At 37.3% G+C, this 23,450-nt stretch overlaps 1 protein-coding gene across 1 annotated transcript in view; it reads left to right on the top strand.

Annotated features, from left to right (window-relative positions):
- MBOAT2 (membrane bound O-acyltransferase domain containing 2) overlaps positions 1–21,987 on the top strand; it is a 143,283-nt gene extending 121,296 nt beyond the window's left edge. The window contains exons 8-13 of the mRNA XM_004609371.2: positions 685–877; positions 3,390–3,493; positions 6,469–6,533; positions 8,494–8,626; positions 11,129–11,280; positions 14,326–21,987. Of these exons, the coding sequence (XP_004609428.1) occupies positions 685–877; positions 3,390–3,493; positions 6,469–6,533; positions 8,494–8,626; positions 11,129–11,280; positions 14,326–14,557 (879 nt within the window). The 3' untranslated portion in view covers positions 14,558–21,987. The remainder of the gene's footprint in view (positions 1–684; positions 878–3,389; positions 3,494–6,468; positions 6,534–8,493; positions 8,627–11,128; positions 11,281–14,325) is intronic.
- The last annotated feature ends 1,463 nt before the right edge of the window (positions 21,988–23,450 follow it).

The raw sequence follows: 23,450 nt of genomic DNA, 5'->3' as shown, positions 1-23,450 counted from the left end.
TAACTTATTATAAAAATAATATTCATAAAATTCCTAGAATTTAGAAAATGCTTAAAAGAGCCTAATGGAGGTAACTATTTATGTATGTACATGTGTGTATATAGAAACATATAAAATTCAACTTCAAAGAGTTACCAATATGCCTTTGGGGGTGTCTATTTACACTCATGCTCCAGTGATGATATTTAGGTTTGGAGGGAGTGGGTTCCACCCTAGCAGTGCTCAGGGACCTGGGTCCAACCTGCTGTCTTTGTTCTGGACATGGGGTCCTGACGTGGGGTCAGAGCAGCAGTGCTGTGCTACACAGGCCTGAAGTGGGTCTTTCATTGTTTTTCTGCATCTCTTTTGGGGCTCTACCAGTATGTGCTCAGGGAATTATGTACTGGAAATTAAACTTAGGGCTTTGCACAGTGAAGGGTTTTTTTTTTTTATTCCCAGAAAAAAGTTATGGAACTGCAAATTGGGATTTCTAGTGTCATTTCCATCCTAAACCCAGAGACAGGAGCTAGAGATAAAGTTTAAAATGTTTGTACAGTGAGAAATTTAGGGCCAAAAAGGGTGTGTGCAGTATATAAACAGGTATAGGATCAGTGCTCCATACAGGAAGATTTATTCACAGTGGCATGTAAAATGAGTTAAAAGGAGGATGGATTCAGTTGATAAAGTCTTGTCTTAAATTTGCAGATTGCTGTTGTTCAGAAGCTCTTGGTCTGTGGACTTTCCTTATTATTTCACTTGACCATCTCTAAAACATTACCTGTCGAGTACAACATTGATGAACATTTTCAAGCTACAGCTTCATGGCCAACGAAGATTATCTATCTTTATGTCTCTCTTTTGGCTGCCAGACCTAAATACTATTTTGCATGGACATTAGGTAAGTAACACGTAAAGTAACTTTCTGTTAGTACATTTAAGTATGTCTTTCTTACAGATAGTCAGGAGAGTGCCCTCTTGAGGCTGTATGATTAAATACATACAGTTAAAAAAAAAAATTAAGGCCATCTCTGTAGAGCAAAGAATTTGACCATGCATGTAAGGGTATAATCCTAAAACTATACCGATGGCTAATTGATAAGGTCCATTTTTATGTATGGGATAAAAATAAAGCAGGCCAATTGTGTATTGAATGCCTACTCTATTTCTGATTCTTTGTCACTCAAAAGAGATGCAGAGAAACAATGAAAGACACTTCAGTTCCTGTGTGAACAAGTTCATCACCTCTTCTTCCCACTGACTTTTGTTTGAAAAAAATATATACTATGTACTCATGATTTATTTTTCAAATTAGAGTTAAATAATCCCTGACCCTGTGCTCAGGGATTACTCCTGGTGGTGCATGCATGACCATATAGGGTGCCAGGGATTGAACCCAGGTTGGCTGGGTCCAAGACAGGCACCCTACCCACTGAACTAGCATCCCCAGGTGCTATATTTCCTTAACCTGTGACTCTTCCTGCTCTTCCTCATCCCTTAATTCTTTTTTTTTAAAAAAAAGTGATTTCTTAAAGACAGGGAGAGAGCTCAGAGGACTGAGGCACCTACTTTGTCTGCTAGAGCCCCAAATCTGATTTCTGGTACCACAATGTCCCCCAAGAAACACAAACATTCCTGGTCATTGTCTTTAAATTTGTTTTCTAGGAATTTCAGAAAATTTTCCTCAACTCAAGTTTGAAAGAGAGACTTAGTCCATGTTGGAACAGACTCAGGTTTACATAGATATTAATGGTCAGGTTTTTTTAAAGTCACAAATTACTGGCACAGGGATTAGGGCACTTGCTTTTAATCCTCCTGTCCCTAGTTCAGATTTCTGGCACCACATAAGGTCCTCCCAGTACCTCAATAGTCGCTGCTGAGCATACAAGCCAGAAGTGGTCCCTGAATTACCATCAGGCACAGCCCCCGCCCCTGAAAACATTCTAATCAAATCACAGATTACTGTATTCATCCCTATAATAATGAAAACTTGCAAGCTTTAAGTGTTAGAATATCTAACATTAGACTGGGTTTATGCTGGGAGTTGGGGGTAGAAGGACATAGAGATAGATACCCATGGTTGCATTTGCCATTCATCCTTTCTTTGGGTCACTGTTGACCAGACCTTCGGTCACTCTTGTGAGATGTTTGCTACACAATGGGTACCCAGAGAATGAGGCTGTACAACCTGAGTACTCATGGAACTTTCTTTAATTTAGTGTGGTGGGTGAGGTAGCAGTATTAAAATTGGGTTTGCTCTCAGATTATAGAAGCCAAGAGAAAAGAAGAATATGGAAACAGTTGTGCTGGTGAGAAGCTGTAACCACAGGGAGGCAGAGGTTGTCCAACAGCCATTTGTATGCATGTGTAGCTCTTATTAGTTGTACTTTTGGTTTTTAATTATACTGACCATAAATGTTACTATATTCATAGACTTACCTTCAAGGTGCATAGTTAGCCAATGGCTATGATCTCATTAAAACTAATAGAAGGATAAACATAAAGATAAAATCTTGCTGTTTATTTCTTTCCCCCAATATACAGTTTTTAAAAATTTCATCTGATGCTTTAAAAACACCAGTATGACATTGGTGGTGGAAAATGTACACTGGAAAAGGGATGGGTGATGGTACATTGTATGACTGAAACCCAATCATAAACAACTTTATAATGTGTATCTCATGGTGATTTAAATTTTTTTAAGAAAAGAAAAAAAACACCAATATGAATGAAAATAAAGGATGTATTTCCATGCAGACTTTTCTGGATTTCAATTTTTTCCCCTCTTGGTCATGAAACAAATAATATAGATTATATCCAGTTTTCTAGTTGATTTGAAAGGAACTCATTTTTGGCAGAAATTTCCTGTACAGCTTTATAAAGCAAAAAATAATTGTTCGGACATTGTGATGAAAAGGATTATGAAACAAATTTTAGAATGTATACATGAGGGGGTTCTGATGAACTATTAAGGAAAATTAAAGTACTAGCTTCACTTATATAATCCTAGCTATAATAAGCTCAAATACACTGTTTAAAAGGACACTATTCCAGGTTATCCCAGAAAGAACATCCCTTTCAGCAGTTCCTTATCAGCTGGGCACTTAGCTATCGTCCATCATTGAGGCAGTTTAATACTGGAAAGTAATTTCTTATATTAAGTCTAGCTTTAGCTTACTGGTTCTCAGAAACTTTTGAACTCCATCTGCCCTCAACTCATGCTTATTGCCTGGATTTTGTTAATTAGCCTAATTGTCCTTCATGGCATAACTCTTTTCATTATGTGTAATTATGTTTATGACCTCTTTATGAAGCATAGTGTATAGCACATACCTACTGGAGAACATAGAAGATTGTTACATAGAATATTATACACAGAAGTCTTAATACTTCTTTCATTTTATTTACTCCAGCGGATGCTATTAATAATGCTGCAGGCTTTGGTTTCAGAGGATATGACAAAAATGGAGCAGCTCATTGGGATTTAATTTCCAATCTGAGGATTCAGCAAATAGAGGTGAGTAATCTATTATTTACTACATGACTTAAGTACTATAATTAAGGGCTTTCATAGGTTATGATATATCATAAGTTATGTACCAGAGTGGTATTGAATAATTTTTAATAATACTCATATATTTTTTTCATTTAACCCCTATCCGTTTGCAAACATGTTTGCTGCAAAATGGTTAGCCGGAGAATGAGGCTGTACAACCTGAGTACTCACGAGCTTTCTGAGCTTTCTTTAATTTAGTGTGATGGGTGAGGTGGCAGATTTTAATCAGAGCTGTAGACTGTATATATTTGTAAAGGAAGAATTCAACATAAAGTGGGTGGAAAGAAAGAGATTCTGGAAGAAAGACTGTCTTAAGCTGAACCCAAAGAATCGGTATGAGCTAGACCCAGTAGGAAGAAGCAGCCCGACAGAGTAAGAGTACGTGAAAGTGGTGATGATGGGCCTGAAGAAATAGAGGCCAGGAGGCCAGGGTTAGTACAGGGCTTAAAGCAAGTGGTCAACTTAACTCACACGTGATCCTAGAGGTCATATTAATTTTTGAACTTTTATGTAAGAGGAATAGGGCACTGTGGATGGGTAGTACACAGTGGACTCCTCATTTGTGTGTTTTAGAAAGATCTGGCTACTTCAGGTAGAATATGTTACCTTTGTATGACAATGATGTATTGGAAAGGTGCTCATCTTACTTTCTTGTTGCCACCAAGCCCAGGGTAATGACTGTGGGACTGGAAAATACAAACATCCTAGAGAGCTGTTTAAGACACTTAGTCAAACTTGGCTAAATATTGGAATGAGCAAGAGAGCAGGTCATACCCATATGTCAGATTTTACACATAGACAACAGTACGTACGTACCACCAATGGCTCATGTTGGACATCCCACAGGCAGATGCATCAACCACCATCTGTTTGGTGTTACATCGAACAAACGGTAGCTCCAAGTCTCTATAGAAGTTTGTTTAATTGCAAATAGAAAAGGCTGCCATATAGTTGAAAATTTATTTACTTACTGACAATTTCAAAGTTTTTATTTGTATTTTTTTAACTAATTGTATTTAAGAAAGAACTTAGCATTTATTTAATAAAGCCTCCAAATGATGAGAAACACAAATTGTAATGCTGGCCTCTTCATGTTAAACATGTAGCTTGCAGCGATACTTTTCACTGAGATATGGAACAGAGAATTGTGCAGGTCTGTAGGGAAAGAAAATGCATTCCATTTTAGGTTTTGCTGAGTTGTTTAGCAAGCAGATAAGTGGTAGTTACTCCAGATATCTGAGTTTGAGGTTATAATTTGGGAAATATTAGAATTAGACCACTGAGTGCGTGAGCCCCGTGAGCACCACTAACGCTCAGGAGCAACCATAGAAAGAGCTGGAAAACCAAATGTCAACATGTCTGTAGAAGCCTGTGGAAAGGAATATCACAGTACTAGCCATTACCTAAATTTAGAGGAAATGTTAGCCAGCAGCCTTATAATAAATAAAACTGGAGAGGTAGAGAGATTATAAGAAGATCTGTTTTTATTACAGAGACAGAAAAGGGCAAGGAATAAGTAAGGATGCAGTTGAGTTTGTAGTTTCAGTAGTAATAATTTGGAGTCTAATGCTCAATACTATCTCTATAACGCAGGAGGCCAAGTTGCCTCCTATGAAGGAAGGAGGACATTATTAAGCCAAAAAACTAAGTGAGGAATTTTTTGAAGTATTAAGTTTGCCCTTATGAAATTGCTGATATATATCTATTTCTGATATAGAAAAAAAATTAAAGATAATTCTGAATGTCCAGTATTATCCCTGGAGAACTGTTTAGAGAATAAAGCATTACTGCTGGGTTGGGAAGCATGGAATTTATGACAAAAGTCTTGATTGTTATAAGGTATCTGTGCTCAGTATTTAGATGTTACAAGTAGGAAAGTTAGTTTGTGTGTTTGACATGGAGTCAGATATTTGACAGGTAAATTAAGAGGAAAATGAAATTAGATTATGAGAGATTTTAATGAGAATTATAAATAATGGGAAATTATTTATAGCATCAAAATGCATCAAAAACAATGAAAAGCGGGAGGGGGCGGGAGGTATAATGGGGTGGTTGGTGATGGAATATGGGCACGGGTGAAGGGAAGGGTGTTTGAGTATTGTATAACTGACATAATCCTGAGAACTATGTAACCCTCCACATGGTGATTCAATAAAATTTAAATTTAAAAAAAAAACAATGAAAAGAATGAGTTACATAGGGAAATAATAGAGATCAGGTGATCAGAAGTTTTAAGATCAAAAGATTGCTTTTGTGGCAGAAGCTTGAGTGAAGAGATGGGAAGGAAATGAAACATTAGATGTATTCTGCCTGGAGTAGCAGTTCCAGGAGAGGGAGCAAAACTCAGGAAGAGACAGCTAGGAAGGTAGAAAGTGAGTAAAGGGAGAGTCCTGAGAGACTGCAGCTTCAGGTGTGGTGGCTGTGTAGTTCTTGAGACACTGAAAGGCCACCGTAAGGTTATTTACGTACTCTATGCCGTTTCCCTGTAATGATTCCATTACATCCCCCATAAATGTTAACATATAGGAGAAAATAGTGGCATTCTACATTCCCTGAAATAAACAACTCCTTTAAAACAACAAATAAACAATTCCTTTAAAAATATTAGGGGCCGGAATGATAGTGCAGCAAGTAAGGCATTTGCTTTGCACGTGGCTGACCCAGGTTCAAACCCCAGCATCCCATATGGTCTCCCAAGCACCACCAGAATTGATCCTCAGTGCAGAGCCAGGAGTAACCCCTGAGCATCACTGGGTGTGGCCCAAAAAGCCACAAGGAAACCCCACTATAATATTAATGAATTTTTTTAGAACAACTTTAAGGAGAGTAGTATGCTACTATCATTGTCAATCTATTTTTAGCATGATAAAGCTTTATTATTTAGACTTAAAACTTCATTGTTTGTGGGTCCCAAACCCTCTTTCTTTGTTTTTCAGATGTCAACAAGTTTCAAGATGTTTCTTGATAATTGGAATATTCAGACAGCTCTCTGGCTCAAAAGGTATGCTCCTTCAAGAACAGTCTGTAGCTGTTGTACTTTGGCATATAATCCTTAAGACTGAGCTTCAGTGAGTTCACATTCCTGGTTAAATTGCAGCATGTTGAGTGACTGATGAGCAAGCTGACTTGTGACCTTGGTGTTGACTGGGAAACACTGTTTCAAAACAGCCAGGCACTGTCAGACCTGACCTGAGAACTGTTTGGCTTGACTCTGACTTTAGCTGTCAGCGACCTCTCCGCCTGGCTCTTAAGGCATTTACCAAGTTCTGAAACCATTTTAAGACCAGCGACCTGCTCTTATTCATCAGGGATTTGTTTCTATTACAAGTGATTGTCTAACCACTAAATATGCCTTGGATCTTCCAGAACAGCTCTAGTTTAAAAATATTTCAATTCAACTGATCATTATAGATTAGTCACTGAATGCAAGGATGAATAAGACAAAAAATTCCTAGTCTCTGCAGCCAGAGTCTTATTCACCATCTTGTTAAAACGCTGCAAAGTGGTCTGACTTGTGCTTTTCTCTTGTGTAGTAAAGGATCCGACTGCTTAGGCAGGGGACTGGGGATATAATTCAAAGGGCCAGAGCTTATGCAGGAAGTCTGGATTCTGTTGTTGGTGCTGCAGGGTCCATTGAGACACCTCAAGAGCAGTTCCCGAGCATGAGCCAGGAGTAACCTTTAAGCACCATCATGTGTGGCACTAATGCCCTAAAAAGCAAACAAAACAAACAAAAGATAGAGAAAGAGATTAAGCAGAAAATTCATGGGCACAAAGTGGAAAGAGTTACTTGCACTGAGATTTGTGAATATGGGTTTGGCAATTGGACATGGGAAGGTGAATGGTGCCTGGACAATAACCATTGTAAAAGAAAAAAGCGAGGTAATTACACAGAAATTCTTACTGGGTGGGTTTCATTGTTCCCAATGGAACATGGTGCCCTATTTTGAATTTGTTGTATAAAATGTTGCCCATGTGACAGTGGGGCTGTAAGCACCATCCATGTCATGTCTTTTATTTTATAAATTGACTGTCTTTAACCCTTGAGATACTCAAAATATACTGTCATCCCTCTCTGGTGCCCTGCGGTCTCCACTGTGGCTGTGGATTTTCTGGAGTCTTGTTGGGTGATTGCTGTTGTTTTTAAATGTGATACCTTATGGAAATATCATTTTCATCTTAATTCTCTATATCTTAGAACATAAAAACTAAATTCCTTGCTGCTTACCTGTTTATCTGATGGACTACATCCAGGGCTACTCCCAGCTCTGTACTGGGTGTTGTTCCTAGCAGTGCAAAGGATTAAATTAGGGTCTGCTGCATGCAGGACAAGAACCTTAACCCCTGTGACTATCCCTTTCACTCAAAGCAAGACTAAGCATACCTACTTGTCAGACAAAATAGTATTACTAGATCACATGAAATTTCTTATTGTTATTGAAGAAAATAAAACAATGCAAATTAAAAATAACTGATGGGAGAGAAATGATAATACAGCATGTAAGTCACTTGCCTTGCATGCACCCAACCTGAGTTTGATCCACGACACCCTTTATGATACCCACTTACTACCAGGAATGTTTGCCTTGAACACAGCTGACCCAGGTTCGATTTTTCCGCCTCTCTCGGAGAGCCTGGCAAGCTACTGAGAGTATCTTTCCCACATGGCAGAACCTGGCAATCTACCCGTGGCATATTCGATATGCCAAAAACAGTAACAACAAGTCTCACAATGGAGATGTTACTGGTGCCTGCTCGAGCAAATCAATGAGCAATGGGATGACAGTGATGCAGTGATACAGTGATCCTCCCTCAGATCATAGATTGTTATTGCCTAAAATAAGTTACAGTTGTTTTTCTGGGTACTTTAAATATTGCTGGATAATAAGGCATGGTTTTTATGGTCTTTGTGTACTCTAACCACTCACTCTTATTTGCTCCCTGTCTCGCTTGGTTTCTAGGGTATGCTATGAACGAGCCTCCTTGAGTCCAACTATACAGACATTTATTCTCTCTGCCATCTGGCATGGAGTCTATCCAGGATATTATCTGACATTTCTGACAGGAGTAGTAATGACATTAGCAGCTCGAGCGGTGAGTTTCAAGAATTTCATTGTATGTTTTAGTGGTAGTCTACCTGAGTGGGCATAAAGCCTCAGTAAATCTTTCCCCAAGCAGACCCTACTACTTTGGATCTGGTTAGTGCTCCTGTTCTGGCTGGAAGTGATGCTTCTTTGCAGTGTGTTTGTTGACTGCTCCCTATGGGCTTTATACTTGGTGCATCCAAGGAGAACTTACACCCACAAAGTATTGTCATTACAGATTTTTTTTAAGGAGTCCTAAAAACTGACTTAAAACATATTTTGTGCAACCTTTGAGAGGTAGGCTGATGAGATGATTGGACAATGATGGACAATTTAGTGTTAGTCCTTGAAAGTCAATGAGACTTGAAAAAAAAGTGAGACTTGAAAAAAAAAACCAAACAGTGTTGAATAAGTTTATTAGGCACTAACAGAGAAGATGCCTTTATTTAGCCCACAATCAAATATTGAGTAAAGTTTTCCTGTGGAGAATATATGAGGGGAATATTGAGAAGTATTAGCTAAGGGCTCTATCTTCCTGATGGTTTATAAGTAGACTACAAACCACCAACCGCCAGAAGATAATAGCATATGTGTGGTTACATGCACAAGCTCTCTACAAGGCATATATAGTAGTCTGCATGGTTTTATTAAAAGACAGGACATTAGGTGTAGGATAACATTGGGTTTGTCCTCTTAGCCTTGCTGCAGGGAACTTAGTTTACCTTAGAGCAATGGTCTTTCTGTATGGACACAGGAAGACAGTTAATATTATGCTTTGTAACTTGGGAGCTGGTTGACGCCAATAATATTTACTCTTGGGCATCTGCTTTCTTGACTCAGTTGTCCTTAGTTCCTAAAACCCTAAAAGCAGGGTCCCGACGAGGACGGAATGGACCCAGGGCAAGCTGTGAGCTACCCTGGCATTGAAATGGGCCAGGGCAAAGCGCCACAATACCCAACTATAAGTTGAGAGCATGGTCATGGACAAATGCTGTCATGATCCAAAAGTAACGATGAGACTAGGACCCTGCTGGGTTTAGGAAGACTAACCTGACCTGAAGACTGTGGTCTAGAATATATACTGAATGTCCTCAGGAAGAGTCAAACTTTAAGTCTGATATATCTCTTACTGTGCTCATACATAATGACACTGCTAGAAATATTGGAAGTAGATTTACTACAACTATTCAAGTGGACTACTAGCTGAGGAAAGAAGAAAGCGACACATCCTGGATGGGATCCATCCTCAAGCAGATCTCCTAGTAATCTGGAGTAATCTTCCTTAGATGAAATTTTGTTAATCTCCTGGCAAAGTGGTCTTACCCCTCTTTGTTGATTTGTTAATGTTCAACCCACCTTTGTGTCACCACCCTATGTGATTGCTTTGGCCTGGCCCATTTCGATGCCAGGGTAGCTCACAGCCCTGGGTCCATTCCATCCCTCGTTGGGACCTGTTTTGGGGGTGTTAAGACCTAAGGGCAACTGAGTCGAGAAAGCAGATGCCCAAGAGTAAATATTATTGGAGTCAATGAACTCCCAAGTAACAAAGCATAATATTAACTGTCTTCCTGTGTCCATACAGAAAGAATATTGCTTTAAAGTAAACTAAGTTCCCTTCGGCAAGGCTTAAAGGACAAACCCAATGTTATCCTACATTACAGTAGCAAAGTCAAGTTTGAAAGTATCTGGTGTTTTTGAAAAAGACATAAATCTGTTGATGTAGAAACCTCATGTATGCATGAATAGTGAATTATTCTGAAAAGACAGAAATAGGAATTACAGAGGAACTTGAACATCAAGCTGAGTAAAAGCCTGCTCCTTCTATCTGCAAGGTTTCTCAGAATGGGACTGAAGTACTGAAATGCCATAACTCAAGAAAATTTATTGGTGTTGGTCTACAGAGTGGGATAGAGCAGATAGCTGCTGAAGCATGACCAGACAAGAAATGGTCGGTGACAGATGCTGGCCACTTAGAGTGATGGTCTCTTTGTAGAATACTGTGAATCAAACACGAAGCACTTCTGAAATATCAACATGGCTTTCATGCTCTATGGGGCAGATTTCACCTAGAAACACATTAGACGAGAAAAGTGAAGAAAAAGGTGCCATTCAAGTGTAAAATAACTATTTGTCTTTTGTAAGGGCAGAGTTTTAAGAAGTAAGCATGTCTTACTTCATAGTAATAGGAAAAATTGAATATAGATTGAACTTTATGTACCATACCAAATATTATTTAAGAAATTTTGTATAGCATTTGGAGGGTGTTACTTTTCATTAACTGAAACTTTAAATCTATCACAACATTGTAGAGAAGTCTTGTTATGCTTTGCCTCTGTGCTTCATTACCCTCTCACTATATTTTTATACATGCATGTATTTTTTTATTTCCCCATAGTTTGTTTTAAGTTCCTACAAGCAGTGAGTTTCAGCCTATTCCTCATTGTTGAAGTAGTTGAAATAATCATTGTACTTTTATAAGAAGTGTTAAACCACATATTTTTGTTTCTTTCAGATACGAAATAACTTTAGACATTATTTCCTTGAACCTCCCCAACTTAAATTATTATATGATGTTATAACATGGATAATAACTCAGATAGCAATAAGTTACACAGTTGTGCCATTTGTCCTTCTTTCTATAAAACCATCATTCATGTTTTACAGGTAAGTGAGTATTAAAAACATGCTAATGGGAATAACTATCTTAAAAAAGGAAGCTCTTTATTGGTAAAATAGAAAAGTAGTATCATAGAATCATTTCCTGAAATTAAACACATACTTTCTCTTTAATATTAAACCAAGAAGCCTCAAAATTCTTTGTGAACTGATTCATACTGCTCAACCCACAAGTGACATTATGACTTAGATGAGCATCAGCTCAGTAAACACTACCTCAAATCTCTCAAAGGTTTGACTGATAAGTGTAGCTATTCTTTCAACACTTCAGTTTTGTTTTGTTTTGGGGCCACATCAAGGCTTACTCCTGGCTCTACGCTCAGGGATCGATCCTGGCAGGCTCTGGGAACTATATGGGATGCTAGAGAATATACCCAGGTCCTATTCCCTATGCTGTTGCTCTAGCCCCTCAACACTTGAGTGTTAACTGGACTTATAATTCTGCAGTATATACATCTATTAAACCATTATGCTGTATTTCTAAAACTAATAAACGATGTATCAGTTCAAGGAAGCAGGCATCAGGCTCAGTTTGGCTCCCTAAGCAGTTTACTTCTCATTTTCTGATTTCATGTTAATAGAAGCTTATGTGTTAGAGCAGAGGCTGAATCACTGATGATATTTTGGGGAAGGGGAATAAAGTAGTTATTCTATAATCACAAGTAACAATAGGTTTTATAGTTACCTATATCAATTTCAGGCTATCATACTGCTAGCTCTGAAATAAAGAAGAAAACTTTAAATAAGATTATCAATAAAGAATATGATAAAGCGGTAAAATATTTTTTTTAAAGAGAGGCAGTCATTATCTGTGTCAGTTTGTCTGATCAATAGAAAATAAATTGTGTAAATGTTGTTTGTTTCTATTCTTTTATGTTTTGTGGATACTGTGTTACATCAATACAGAATTTTTTTTTAATTTATTTATTTTTAATTAGAGAATCACCGTGAGGGTACAGTTACAGATTTATACACTTTTGTGCTTATACTTCCCTCATACAAAGTTTGGAACCCATCCCTTCACCAGTGCCCATTCTCCACCACCCGTAAACCCAGTGTCCCTCCCACCCTCCCCAATCCCATCTCCCCCCCACCCCACCCTGCCACTGTGGCAAGGCATTCCCTTCTGTTTTCTCTCTCTAATTAGCTGTTGTGGTTTGCAATAAAGGTGTTGAGTGGCCGCTGTGCTCAGTCTCTAGCCCTCATTCAGCCCGCAACTCCCTTCCCCCACATGGCCTTCGACTACAATGTAGTTGGTGATCGCTTCTCTGAGTTGACCTTTCCCCGGAACGTGAGGCCAGCCTCGAAGCCATGGAGTCAACCTCCTGGTACTTATTTCTACAGTTCTTGGGTGTTAGTCTCCCACTCTGTTATTCTATATACCATAGATGAGTGCAATCTTTCTATGTCTGTCTCTCTCTTTCTGACTCATTTCACTCAGCATGAAACTTTTCATGCCTATCCACTTGACTACAAAATTCTTGACCTCCTTTTTTCTAACAGCTGCATAGTATTCCATTGTATAGATGTACCAAAGTTTCCTCAACCAGTCATCCGTTCTGGGGCATTCGGGTTTTTTCCAGATTCTGGCTATTGTAAACAGTGCTGCGATGAACATACATGTGCAGATGTTGTTTCGATTGTACTTTTTTGCCTCTCTGGGATATATTCCTAGCAGTGGTTCAATACAGAATTTTTTATCTTGAATTTCATGTTTGCTTATTTGCATTTTTTTCTACCCTCCACCAAATCTATTCCCCTGTTATATATAGAAAGTAGTTTCATTTTACTTTGAAATAAGTTTCTTTTTGCTTTGAAGTAAAATGGCTGCATATAAAATGACAACATAGAATGTTTGGTAAAAATATTGTTGAATATGCTGGTAATTATTTAGGGTGATAGTAAGTAACTCTTGCTAAAATTTTTGTTAATATCAATATTCCAGATTTGGGGGCAGGAGAGATAATACAGTGGGCATGGTGCAGGCCTTGCCTGTAGTCAATCAGTTCTATCCCCAGTACCCTATATGATCTGAGCACCAGCAGAAGTGATCCCTGATCACAGACTCAGGAGTCATCCTGAACACCACTGGGTATGGCCCCCAAAAAATAAATCCATATTTTTTAATGTGACTGAACTTTGGTGAGATTTTTATATCCCAAGTATTTTATTTATAGTCACTTGAACTTTTAGCAGTGTAGATCACATTTGATTTCTGCTTAATGTGGGAAATTTAGTTTCTATTAATATTAATATTTTTAATAATGTGACCCTTCCTCATTTTAAGTCTGTAATCGAGAAGAAGTATTTCTTACTGGTTACTCATCTCTTTAGAATACTTGTAGTGTGCTCAGGGATAGTAACTAATACGGGGGGACACTAGACTAGCCCGTCCTCAATAGTCCTACTTTTTGTGGGGACAGGGGCATTTGGGGATCAAAACCAGGTCTTCATTCATTCAAGGCAAGCACTCTGCCACTGAATCCTGCATTTTTGCATTGCTCAATATTTGATTGTATAGATTTAAAATATTATTTTTTTACAGTTGTACAACTCCTAGGAAGTACCTTTTTGTTTTTGTTCTATTTAGCTATGGCTTTGTGACACAAGAAAATATCAAATCTAGGGCTGGAGCAATAGCACAATGGGTAGGGCGTTTGCCTTGCATGTGGCCAACCCAGGTTCGGTTCCCAGCATCCTATATGGTCCCCTGAGCACCGCCAGGGAAAATATCTGAGTGCAGAGCCAGGAGTGACCCCTGTGTATCGCCGGTGTGACCCAAAAAAGAAATATATATATATATATATATATATATATATAAAATCTAGTAATCTTGTATCATATTTATAAGCACTTGGGTTGGTACAGTGTTTTATGCCCACTTGTCTAGTTTACACAGCATTTAGTGGGGAGTGGGATGTAAAAGATTACTATAGTAAATAAACACCCAGGGAGGTGGGTGACATTAGACAGGTGAGGTATTAAACATAGATAATCATCAAATTTTAATAAACTTTTTATTTTTTCTTTTAGTTCCTGGTATTTCTGCCTTCACATTGTTGGTATTTTAGTATTATTATTGTTGCCAGTGAAAAAATCTCAAAGACAAAAGAATATACATGAAAATGAAAATGTGCAGCTGTCACGATCAAAAAAGTTCGATGAAAGAGAAAAATCTTTGGGACAAAATAGTTTTTCTACAACAAACAATGTTTTCAATCAGAATCAAGAAAGATCCTCCAGACATTCTCCTTTAACACAATGATGGAAAAACAATTTGATGGCTGTACTTTGTATGTTAACAGGAACCAATCTTAGCACCTTTTCAAGGGGTTTGTGTTTGTTTGAAAAGAAAGTGGGGGTGAAATCAGACAGTTATAGATGGGGAATTTCCTGTATATCTGGTAGGAAATGGAATGAAATGATCCTTCCCAAACCATGTCCCTGTGGGCCATGCCTTATATAAAATATCTCCATTAATTCAATGGGCACTCAGGACCTCAACATATGTCCATAGGGTCATATGTGTGCCCTGTTGTTGAATGTATGTAGCGTATCCCAAGGCGCAGAAGAAGAGGAAATGGAAATGTAATTGTGTCAATCTGGATGATCGAGAGATTAACTTTTCCAACTGAATGTCTTGCCTTAAATCTCCAATTTCCTAAAAATTGTTCTGAAATGGTTTTTCAAGTGTAAATTGTGAGAACACTATTTCAATTTTAGATGTGTGTTATAAAGGAATTTTGGAGGAATTTGAAAAGGCTCTTATAAGATTGTGGATACTTTAAAAATGCAATAAATATCTCAGTATTCGAAGGGGTTTCTCAAGGTATCTAAGATGACCATAGTATGCAGTGAAACTGTAAACAGTAACGGATGCCAAATTACAAGGTAGCTTGTTTTCTTGGATAATCTAATTGCTTGTGTCAGTAAAAGAACCCTTCAAGGAAGAGTTTCTTAAACATGATTAAAGGTCGGTAATGGAAATTCTAGGCTTATTTTCTTTAAAAAAGGGAGTTATGATGAAGGAAGGCATGAATGAAGGAAGCACCAAGGGACAGAGCTAGACTGAGGGGTGACTGGCTCCAGGCGCGTTGTGCAGGCTCAGGTACCCAGCAGAAGTGCTTCTTGCCCTCATTTCTCTGTAGTCTTTGTGATTATGTAAGACATAAACTTTTTTTTTTTGTCTCAAAACTTAATACTTTTGACTTTTTCAGTGAGATTTTTCAAGCCTAAATTGTATAGACTTTAAAAATGATTATGAAAATAATAGTGGTAGATTGAGAAAACCACTAAGGTTACTGTGTGGCTCTATTCCTCTATTATCCTTGATATTCTCCATGACATTTGGGCAAGTCTTACAGAAATGGAAAAGAGTTCACTGGGTTCGTCCACATTTTTTGAGAGCAATATAAATTATTTTATAAACTCGTAAGTTCTCACTTTTTTTTACTGTTCACTTTTGTTAGTGGGTATTTGATTCTCTAAGTAGGAAAATGTACTTTTATTTACCGGCCACTTTTTTCCATATTAATCTTGCCCTGAGTTCCTAGGCATCTCCTTTGATCCCACAGAACTGGGTGCTGACAGGAGATAAGAGCAGAAGGGCGGGCTGGATCCCAGCCTGCCCCAGGGCCCGAGCCTCAGAGAATGTCAGGACTGTGATAAGCTAAGCCTAGACACAGATCAGAATCACAGCTGCGAGAGAGGCGAGCAGGGCCTCTGGAAAGCTTTAGTAGAATTTATTTTCCTGTTTTCCCCCTTTAAGCTACATTATTTATGTCTCTTTCTTACAGACCCAAATTCTTTGCTCTCAAAATCTTGAAAAATAGAACTATATAAGGTCAGACCACTTTTTCTTTTTTTTAAATTTTTTCAGTTGTGGCACCATGATTGACAATGCCTCTAATGAAAGGGTTTCGTGCATGTGCATATAAAGGTCCAACACCACACCCTCCACCTGAACGCCGCTTCCTCCCTTCCCCTAGGTTCTGTTCTACGGACTGTTCTGTAACTTTCAACTATTATTCCCTTCTTATGTTTCTTTATACAAAGGAGAGCTCATTCAGTGTAAGGGATCAGAACTCTCTTTCCCATTTATTAGGGGAAGGCGCTTGTGCCTTAGCACAGTTTGCCTGGACAAAGCCGCGTGCTGTTTTCCTAAGTGTATTATGACACCGGAGACAGATGAAATCAGAGACTATGTTCAGGATCCCTCCCACCCTGTGTGCTTATCAAACCTTAGAGAAAGGCTAACATAGGTGGTTTTTGACATTAAAACTCTGACCAGAGTTAAGGTGCTCCACTTGCTGAAACCTGAAGACAGATACGTGTTCTGTTCATTGTACCCTTGCATCCCATTCCTGCATCTTGCTGCCCCTCGATGCTTAAGTGTTACTCTTTTCCTGCAGCTGCCCTTTTCTAACTGTCCCCAACCTGTATTCCAACAGCCAGCCAGGACCCCCTGCCTGCCTCCTTGAGGTAAGGTACAAGCCCTTCCCCTGCAGTAAACTTGAGGATTGCAAGTTCTGGTCTCTTCTAAGTTTCTAGTTTTTGAGAGCCAATGAACCTGACATCTGTAGTATCTTTTAATTTTTGATATTTAATAAATTTGCAAACCAAGCTAAGGACGGAACTATTATCTGACTTGACAGAGTATTTTATTTAAAGAAGAAAGCAAAAGCAAGTGTACTTAGGACTTTTGAGGTCTCAATTAGCAGAAAAGTATTGTACCTTTTTAAAACTTCAGCATCCTACTCTTTGTTTATATAAATTATTTTCCTAAAGGTAAATGTTTCCACCTCTTTCCACCTTAATCATGCCCTCTTCCTTTCCAGATAAATAGATAACTAAATAAATTTCTCTACCCCTTCCTCCCCCTCAGTCTGCACTGAAATTATTTTTGTGGTGTAATATGAGAAGATAGAAAACCATAATTATGAAAAGTATCTGTTACCTAAAGTGTCTCCTCAGCATCTTTTTAAAACCGAGGAGAATCTGACCGCTCTTAAGGAATTAAAGAAACTTGGAAATTAAAAGACAAGCATAGGCCTGTCATAAGTGAAAAGAGAAAAAAGCTTAATAAAAACTTCTTGTTCAGTCTATCTAGACACTTTACAGATACTCACCACTTATTTGTATTACCTGACTGCATTTTATTTTTTGGTCTCTAAACCTACATCACTTTGTTACATGCTCATTAAGTATCATCATGGCCCCACCATACAGAAAATAAGATAATTGATGAATTTCCTATTACTTTGAAGACAGTGACATATACTGTCTTATTTTAATCCCTATGGATCAACTAGTATTGTATAAAATGATTTTTGATAGGTTTTTCTTAATTTCAGTGAAATAATTATGAAATAATATGAAATCTAGAAGAAAAACCAAGAAATAATTATAATTCTCAACATGACTTTACTTGTGAAATTTTTTTGGCTATGTCAAATAAATGTATCTGTGTGGAATGTTGTAAGGAATCATACTTTGCATCTACTCAGAAGAATTGAAAATGGTATATCTCTTCTACTTTATGTGAAAAGAGATTCATTGTAATATGATTTTTTCAAATCAACAGAACCTATTCTGTTGATTCTGTGCATTCTTCTCTGCATTTCATTTGTCATAAAACCACTCCAGAGATAATCAATCAATGTTATATTTATACTTTCTTGTTTATTATGTACTTCTCAGGGAAAAATGAACAAAAATAATTATTCCCTCAGTTTTATTTCTTGAAATAGTAACTTTAATTTAATATATTCTGACTGCACCATTTCACAAGTGGCCCATTCTTAGTACTTAAACTAAGCATTTTTATTGGAACTCAGGGCGATTGGGAAAATTTAGTTTCTAAAATGGTCCAATAATAAAGGTTTAGTTGGCTTTAAAAAGATCTACCACTACCACACTACATTTGATTTGATAGTAACCTTTATATTAATCCCCACCATGTAAGACACTCACCAGATTACCACAGGTAGCAGTTTAAGAAAAAATGCAGAAAAAGAATGGTTCTAAAAAGTGAAGGTAACTTCCATGAAAGCACTAGCTATCCTGAGAAGAGTCCTGGGTCATCACCTGCCTTGATGTTTACAGAGCCTTTAAGAGTGGGACAGAGCCTTAGTAAGCAAAAGGGTCAGTCCTGAAAATGTATGACCAGTCATGCCTGTAAGGAATGGAAGCTTTTAGCAGAATCCATAGGAGTCTGAGACACAGTCTCTTTAATTACTTAAGTGTAAAATCCCAGCACCTCAAAAGAGGCTGTTGACAGCAGAGGAACCCTTTGGACCTATTACATCAGAAGTGTGGCAGCTTTCCCATGTCTTTCAGTCTGGCCTTTTAAAGCACTTAAAGGGGTCTTTCATAATGAAATCATTCCATTGAAGAAAACCTACTTTCCTTTGTTTTTGTTTTTTTGCTTTTTGGTTTCTGTTTGTGCTGTAAAATTGAAGTAGATCTATATTAAGAAATACTTTAAACAAATTACCAATTTTTCAAAAGGACAGGGTTTACTGCCATATAACTTCACAAAGATTATTTCATTTAAAGATACTTAAAATGTGTTTAATTTAGTTGCACCTTATTTTAAGTTACAGGGAAAATTACGAAACTTTGCCATTAAAATAATAAAATGTATACTATTTTAATTAAAGGACTAGATTAACTTAGGACAAAAGTCTTATTTAAAACTCATACCTTGTAAATATTTTATTTATATATTCATGAACAACTGTGGACATTTATGCCTTTTTCTTATAAACTTCAAAAGAGTATTAGTTAATTGGTTTTAAGAGTTCTACATTATAATTGAAAGAAAACTTACTTAAGAGAATAATTTTTCTAGAATAGTGTTCCTTTATGCTGTGACTGCAAAAATTTGTCCTGCATTTTAGATATAAACCAGCACTGTATAAAGTTTTCTTCAGCCACTAATAGTCCATCTAGCTGAAATTGAATACATCAGATTTAACACAGGGGCAGAATTTTACACACTGTGAAATGTAATATCTACTGTCCTGAGTACATTTTAAAACTATTACATTTAATAAGTGACTGATCGTTTATCCACTTAGGTTAGATGTTGGAAGGGAAAGATTCAGAAGGTTGGTGGGTCTCCCCAGTTGTTTTCTGCAGTGTCATGTACTCAAATCTATATTCATGACAAAAGAAATTTAGAAATTTTCCATGTTGATATTTTGTAGGAATGCTCTTATAATCAATGACTATACTGCTTTTTTGAGGCTTTTATTGTACAGAGGATGCAGCCAATTACATTTGAAATTGGTGGGCTGCACAATAATGTTTTTATATATTTTAAGATAGTATTTATTTTCAAGGCTTTTTTTTTTAACATTATGCAAACCCCAGGAAAGAACTGACAAGCTCTACAGGTAAAAGATTCGGAGTACCTGAAACAGAGCCTAAAGACACATTTATATGCTAAATAATTCATTTTGCTTTTAAAACTGATAATAATTGTCTTCTTTTAGTACAGCTTTTGTAAATTAAAGAAAGCCAAGATCGTATGTTCTATAAATAATGTTATAAAGGTCCATACAAACCATTATCTACAGCTTTCTCAGTGATGAATAGCCATCTTTCCAGTTATGTTTTATTAAATTTTGCTAGTATTTAAAAATATGGAAATGTAATGAAAAATCAGAAGTTACTAGTCACTTTCTTAGTTCAGAATGGACTAAATGAAAGGCTGCCTTTTACTGGAGTCCCAAGTGACTATCCTGTTCAGTCTCTACTTGGGGGTAGCTTCTTTGAAAAATATATTAGTTGGGGCTGGAGTGATAGCACAGTGGGTAGGCGTTTGCCTTGCACGTGGCCGACCCGGGTTCGATTCCCAGCATCCCATATGGTCCTCTGAGCACCGCCAGAGGTGATTCCTGAGTGCAGAGCCAGGAGTGGCCCCTGTGCATCGCTGGGTGTGACCCAAAAAGAAAAAAAAATTACATTTGTTGATATGCCCTTCTGTTCTTTTCCATTCAAGAATAAAGGCATATAGAGAATTTACCAAAGTTGAAATATGCCTAAAAATTTTAAAGTGGTTTACCAGTGAAGTGCATTTGTTCCTGATTTTTTTTTAATCACAGTGAGAAAAAGAGTTAAGCATACAACAGGCATATGTTCCAAACCAGTCTTCTCTATCTTTGTGACCTACTTCTCCAACCAGAAGGGGAAGATAGAACGCAATAGAAACAAGAGTAAAAATCATTCAGCTGAAACAAGAGAATCCTTCTACAGACAGTGAAAATGTGTGGTTTCATTCCTGCCTTCCTTCAAGAGTTGTATCTTGATCTCTGCCTAGTTGAATGTCCCCCAACAAGGGAGGAGGGACCCGACTCCAGCAGCCAGTATTTACTGTACTCATTTGCCTTCCCTGGGTGAAAATAGAACGTGTTTTGTGCTTTTTGTTTTTATTATTCCAGAATATTTTTTTAAAGAAGTGTTATTTTTCAGCAGATCCATAAATTAGTTCTTGTTGTATGGTAGATTAAAACCACTGTCAGTTACACTGTGATGTGATGATTTCATAACCACTTGTTTCTAGTCTGTCCTGAGAGCTGCATTTGTGGCTTATTGCTGGGTTTTAAAAATGTTTTTAACTTACATATAAATGTTTTTTTTCTAATTTGTGTGTCTTTAAACCTGATTAAACAGTAGTTTAAAAATAACCTGTGTTTGATAATTTCAGAGAATTTTATATATTTGTGTGTGTGTGTGTATATATATATATATATATATATATATATATATATCACTGGTAATACCAGGTCTCTCATTAAATTGACAGTGACTTTTATTGAAGGATTTAAAATATGGTATTCTAAGGAATTCATTGGCTAAGTGATTAAAAACTAAAACCATTGTCATACACTTTATGGGTGAAGGGTTATTGTTATTGAGGTAACACAGCATATGGTAATGTTTATCTTTATACTCTAGGTGTACAGTGTTACTAGGCCACAGCCACCACCAAAATGCCTGAATACCTTTAGCACTGCCCTTGGAAAGATTAGTGCATAGGATCTTGTTTTCTCTTCTATATTCTATTTATGCAATGGAAGATGCTCCTTTTCCTCAGAACAGGCTTCCCCGGTGTATCACTGGCCCCTTTTCATAGTACTTATGTCTACTTTTGCTTTCTGCATTTGAGAAACATAACCCTGGGACTCCCCCTAACTAGGATTCTGCACCATGATTCTGTACTTAAAGAACTCTGGAGTGTACATGTTGACTTCTGGATGCTGTTGTGAGCAACTGTGGGGAAACATTACCTTGTATTGTCGTACACAGACAATAGGCTGAACACATGCCAACTCCAATCTTGGTGTTTTCTCTCCAGAAGGTGTTAGACTATCAGAGCAGAGTTAAATGACTCCTCTTTGATATTCAGGGCCATCCTGAAATGGACTGTAGCCAAGAACAATACAGAGACTGCCTTCAAACTGACACTCCCCAAAGCCCTTCATCCTGAGAAGTGTGATCTGAGGGACCCTGATTCCTTTTCTGTAAAACATCTGGAAGGACAGATGATTAAAGATGTTCTATTTTATTTAGAAAAACATTGTAATATATTTTGTAGTTTTTTTCCTTCAGAGTCTGTTCCAGAATCATGTCATGAATTTCCATTCATGTTCTGAGTAAAAAAAAATAAATCACTGCTCTTATTTTCAAGAGGTTAATAATTCATTACCAGATAAAATAAGTCTTTTTAGAGGCTTGTAGACAGACAGGGCCTTTGGTATAAGAAGGGACTGGGAACCTCAGGTAGAGTGGAAGATTCTACAGAGGAGTTGGCTCTTGGATTTGTGAGGAAGTCTTATGGGTAAAGAATCATGAAAGAGTCCGTTAGAAAAAAAGAAGAGCACACGTGAAGAATTTTAGAGTTATACAGAAAAGCAAAAGGAAGTATAAAAGAAAATATAAAAGAAATATAAGTAAAGTAGCAGGAAATAATAAAGAAAACAGAAGAAACATAAGACAATATAAGAAGACACAAGGAAATAGGAAAACATATCCTGTTTAGAAAACATTGTTAAAGTGGCAATCGTATGCAAAACACTAAACAGAGTCAATGCACTTTGCATTAAAATTCCATGGCATTTTTTGGATAAGACCTTCCCCCACATACACTCACATAGTCCACTTTTATTATTTTTATACTAGACATGAACTAACTAGTAAAATACGTTCAAATAACTGGACAGATGACATCATTTTATCACTGATGATGAATTTTTACCTCTTGGAGAGCCTGGCAAGCTACCAAGAGTATCCTGCCCGCATGGGCAGAGCCTGGCAAGCTACCCGTGGCATGTTTGATATGCCAAAAACAGTAACGATAGGTCTCATTCCCCTGACCCTGAAAGAGCCTCCAATCATTGGAAAGACGAGTAAGGAGAGGCTGCTAAAATCTCAGGGCTGGGAGGAGTAGAGATGTTTCTGATTTACTAGTGCCCACTCGAGTAAATCCACGAGCAACAGGATGACAGTGACTGATGAATTTTAAATTCCAGTGCATTTTATAAGCTTTTTTCTATCATAAGATAAACATGCTACTTAACAAGATAATTCATAACTTTCAAATTTTAGGCCACCTATTTTCCCAGTAAGTTTAAAGATAATAATGACAGGGAAAAAGTGAGAAATGAAGGATGAGTGGCATATGCAGATTAACTCAACTGAAAATACAGTCTGGTGATATGTCTAGACCTCGAAACGGTAAGAGTATGTGGTGGGTGTGCTTTTCTTGATAATGCTGCGTACTGTTTTCTTGACTATAATTTTCTTCAGAGCATAGGTAGCCTATAAGGAGACAAAATCAATTTAGACTTTTATTAACTTTAATCAGGAAAATAGAAATTGAACAACTCAAGAGACAGCTAATATAAGGAAATCACTTGAATGACTACCATCTGACTTTCTGAATCAGTTAGCTCAGGGGGAACTCACGAGTAATGTACTAAGAAATACTTTTACTAATAATCATGTGCTCCTGACATTTTATTCCATTAGGGATTTGTACCCCAAAACCACTATGTCATTAGATATTCTTAGTATATGATGAAGTATTATTACAAAAGCCTTCTAAATTCCTTATTACTCCCAATAGTCCATTTTTCACACAGTAGACTGAG

This window comes from Sorex araneus, chromosome X, assembly GCF_027595985.1.
Source record: "Sorex araneus isolate mSorAra2 chromosome X, mSorAra2.pri, whole genome shotgun sequence".
NCBI classification, from domain to species: domain Eukaryota; kingdom Metazoa; phylum Chordata; class Mammalia; order Eulipotyphla; family Soricidae; genus Sorex; species Sorex araneus.
This window is presented reverse-complemented; position numbering and strand designations above follow the sequence as displayed.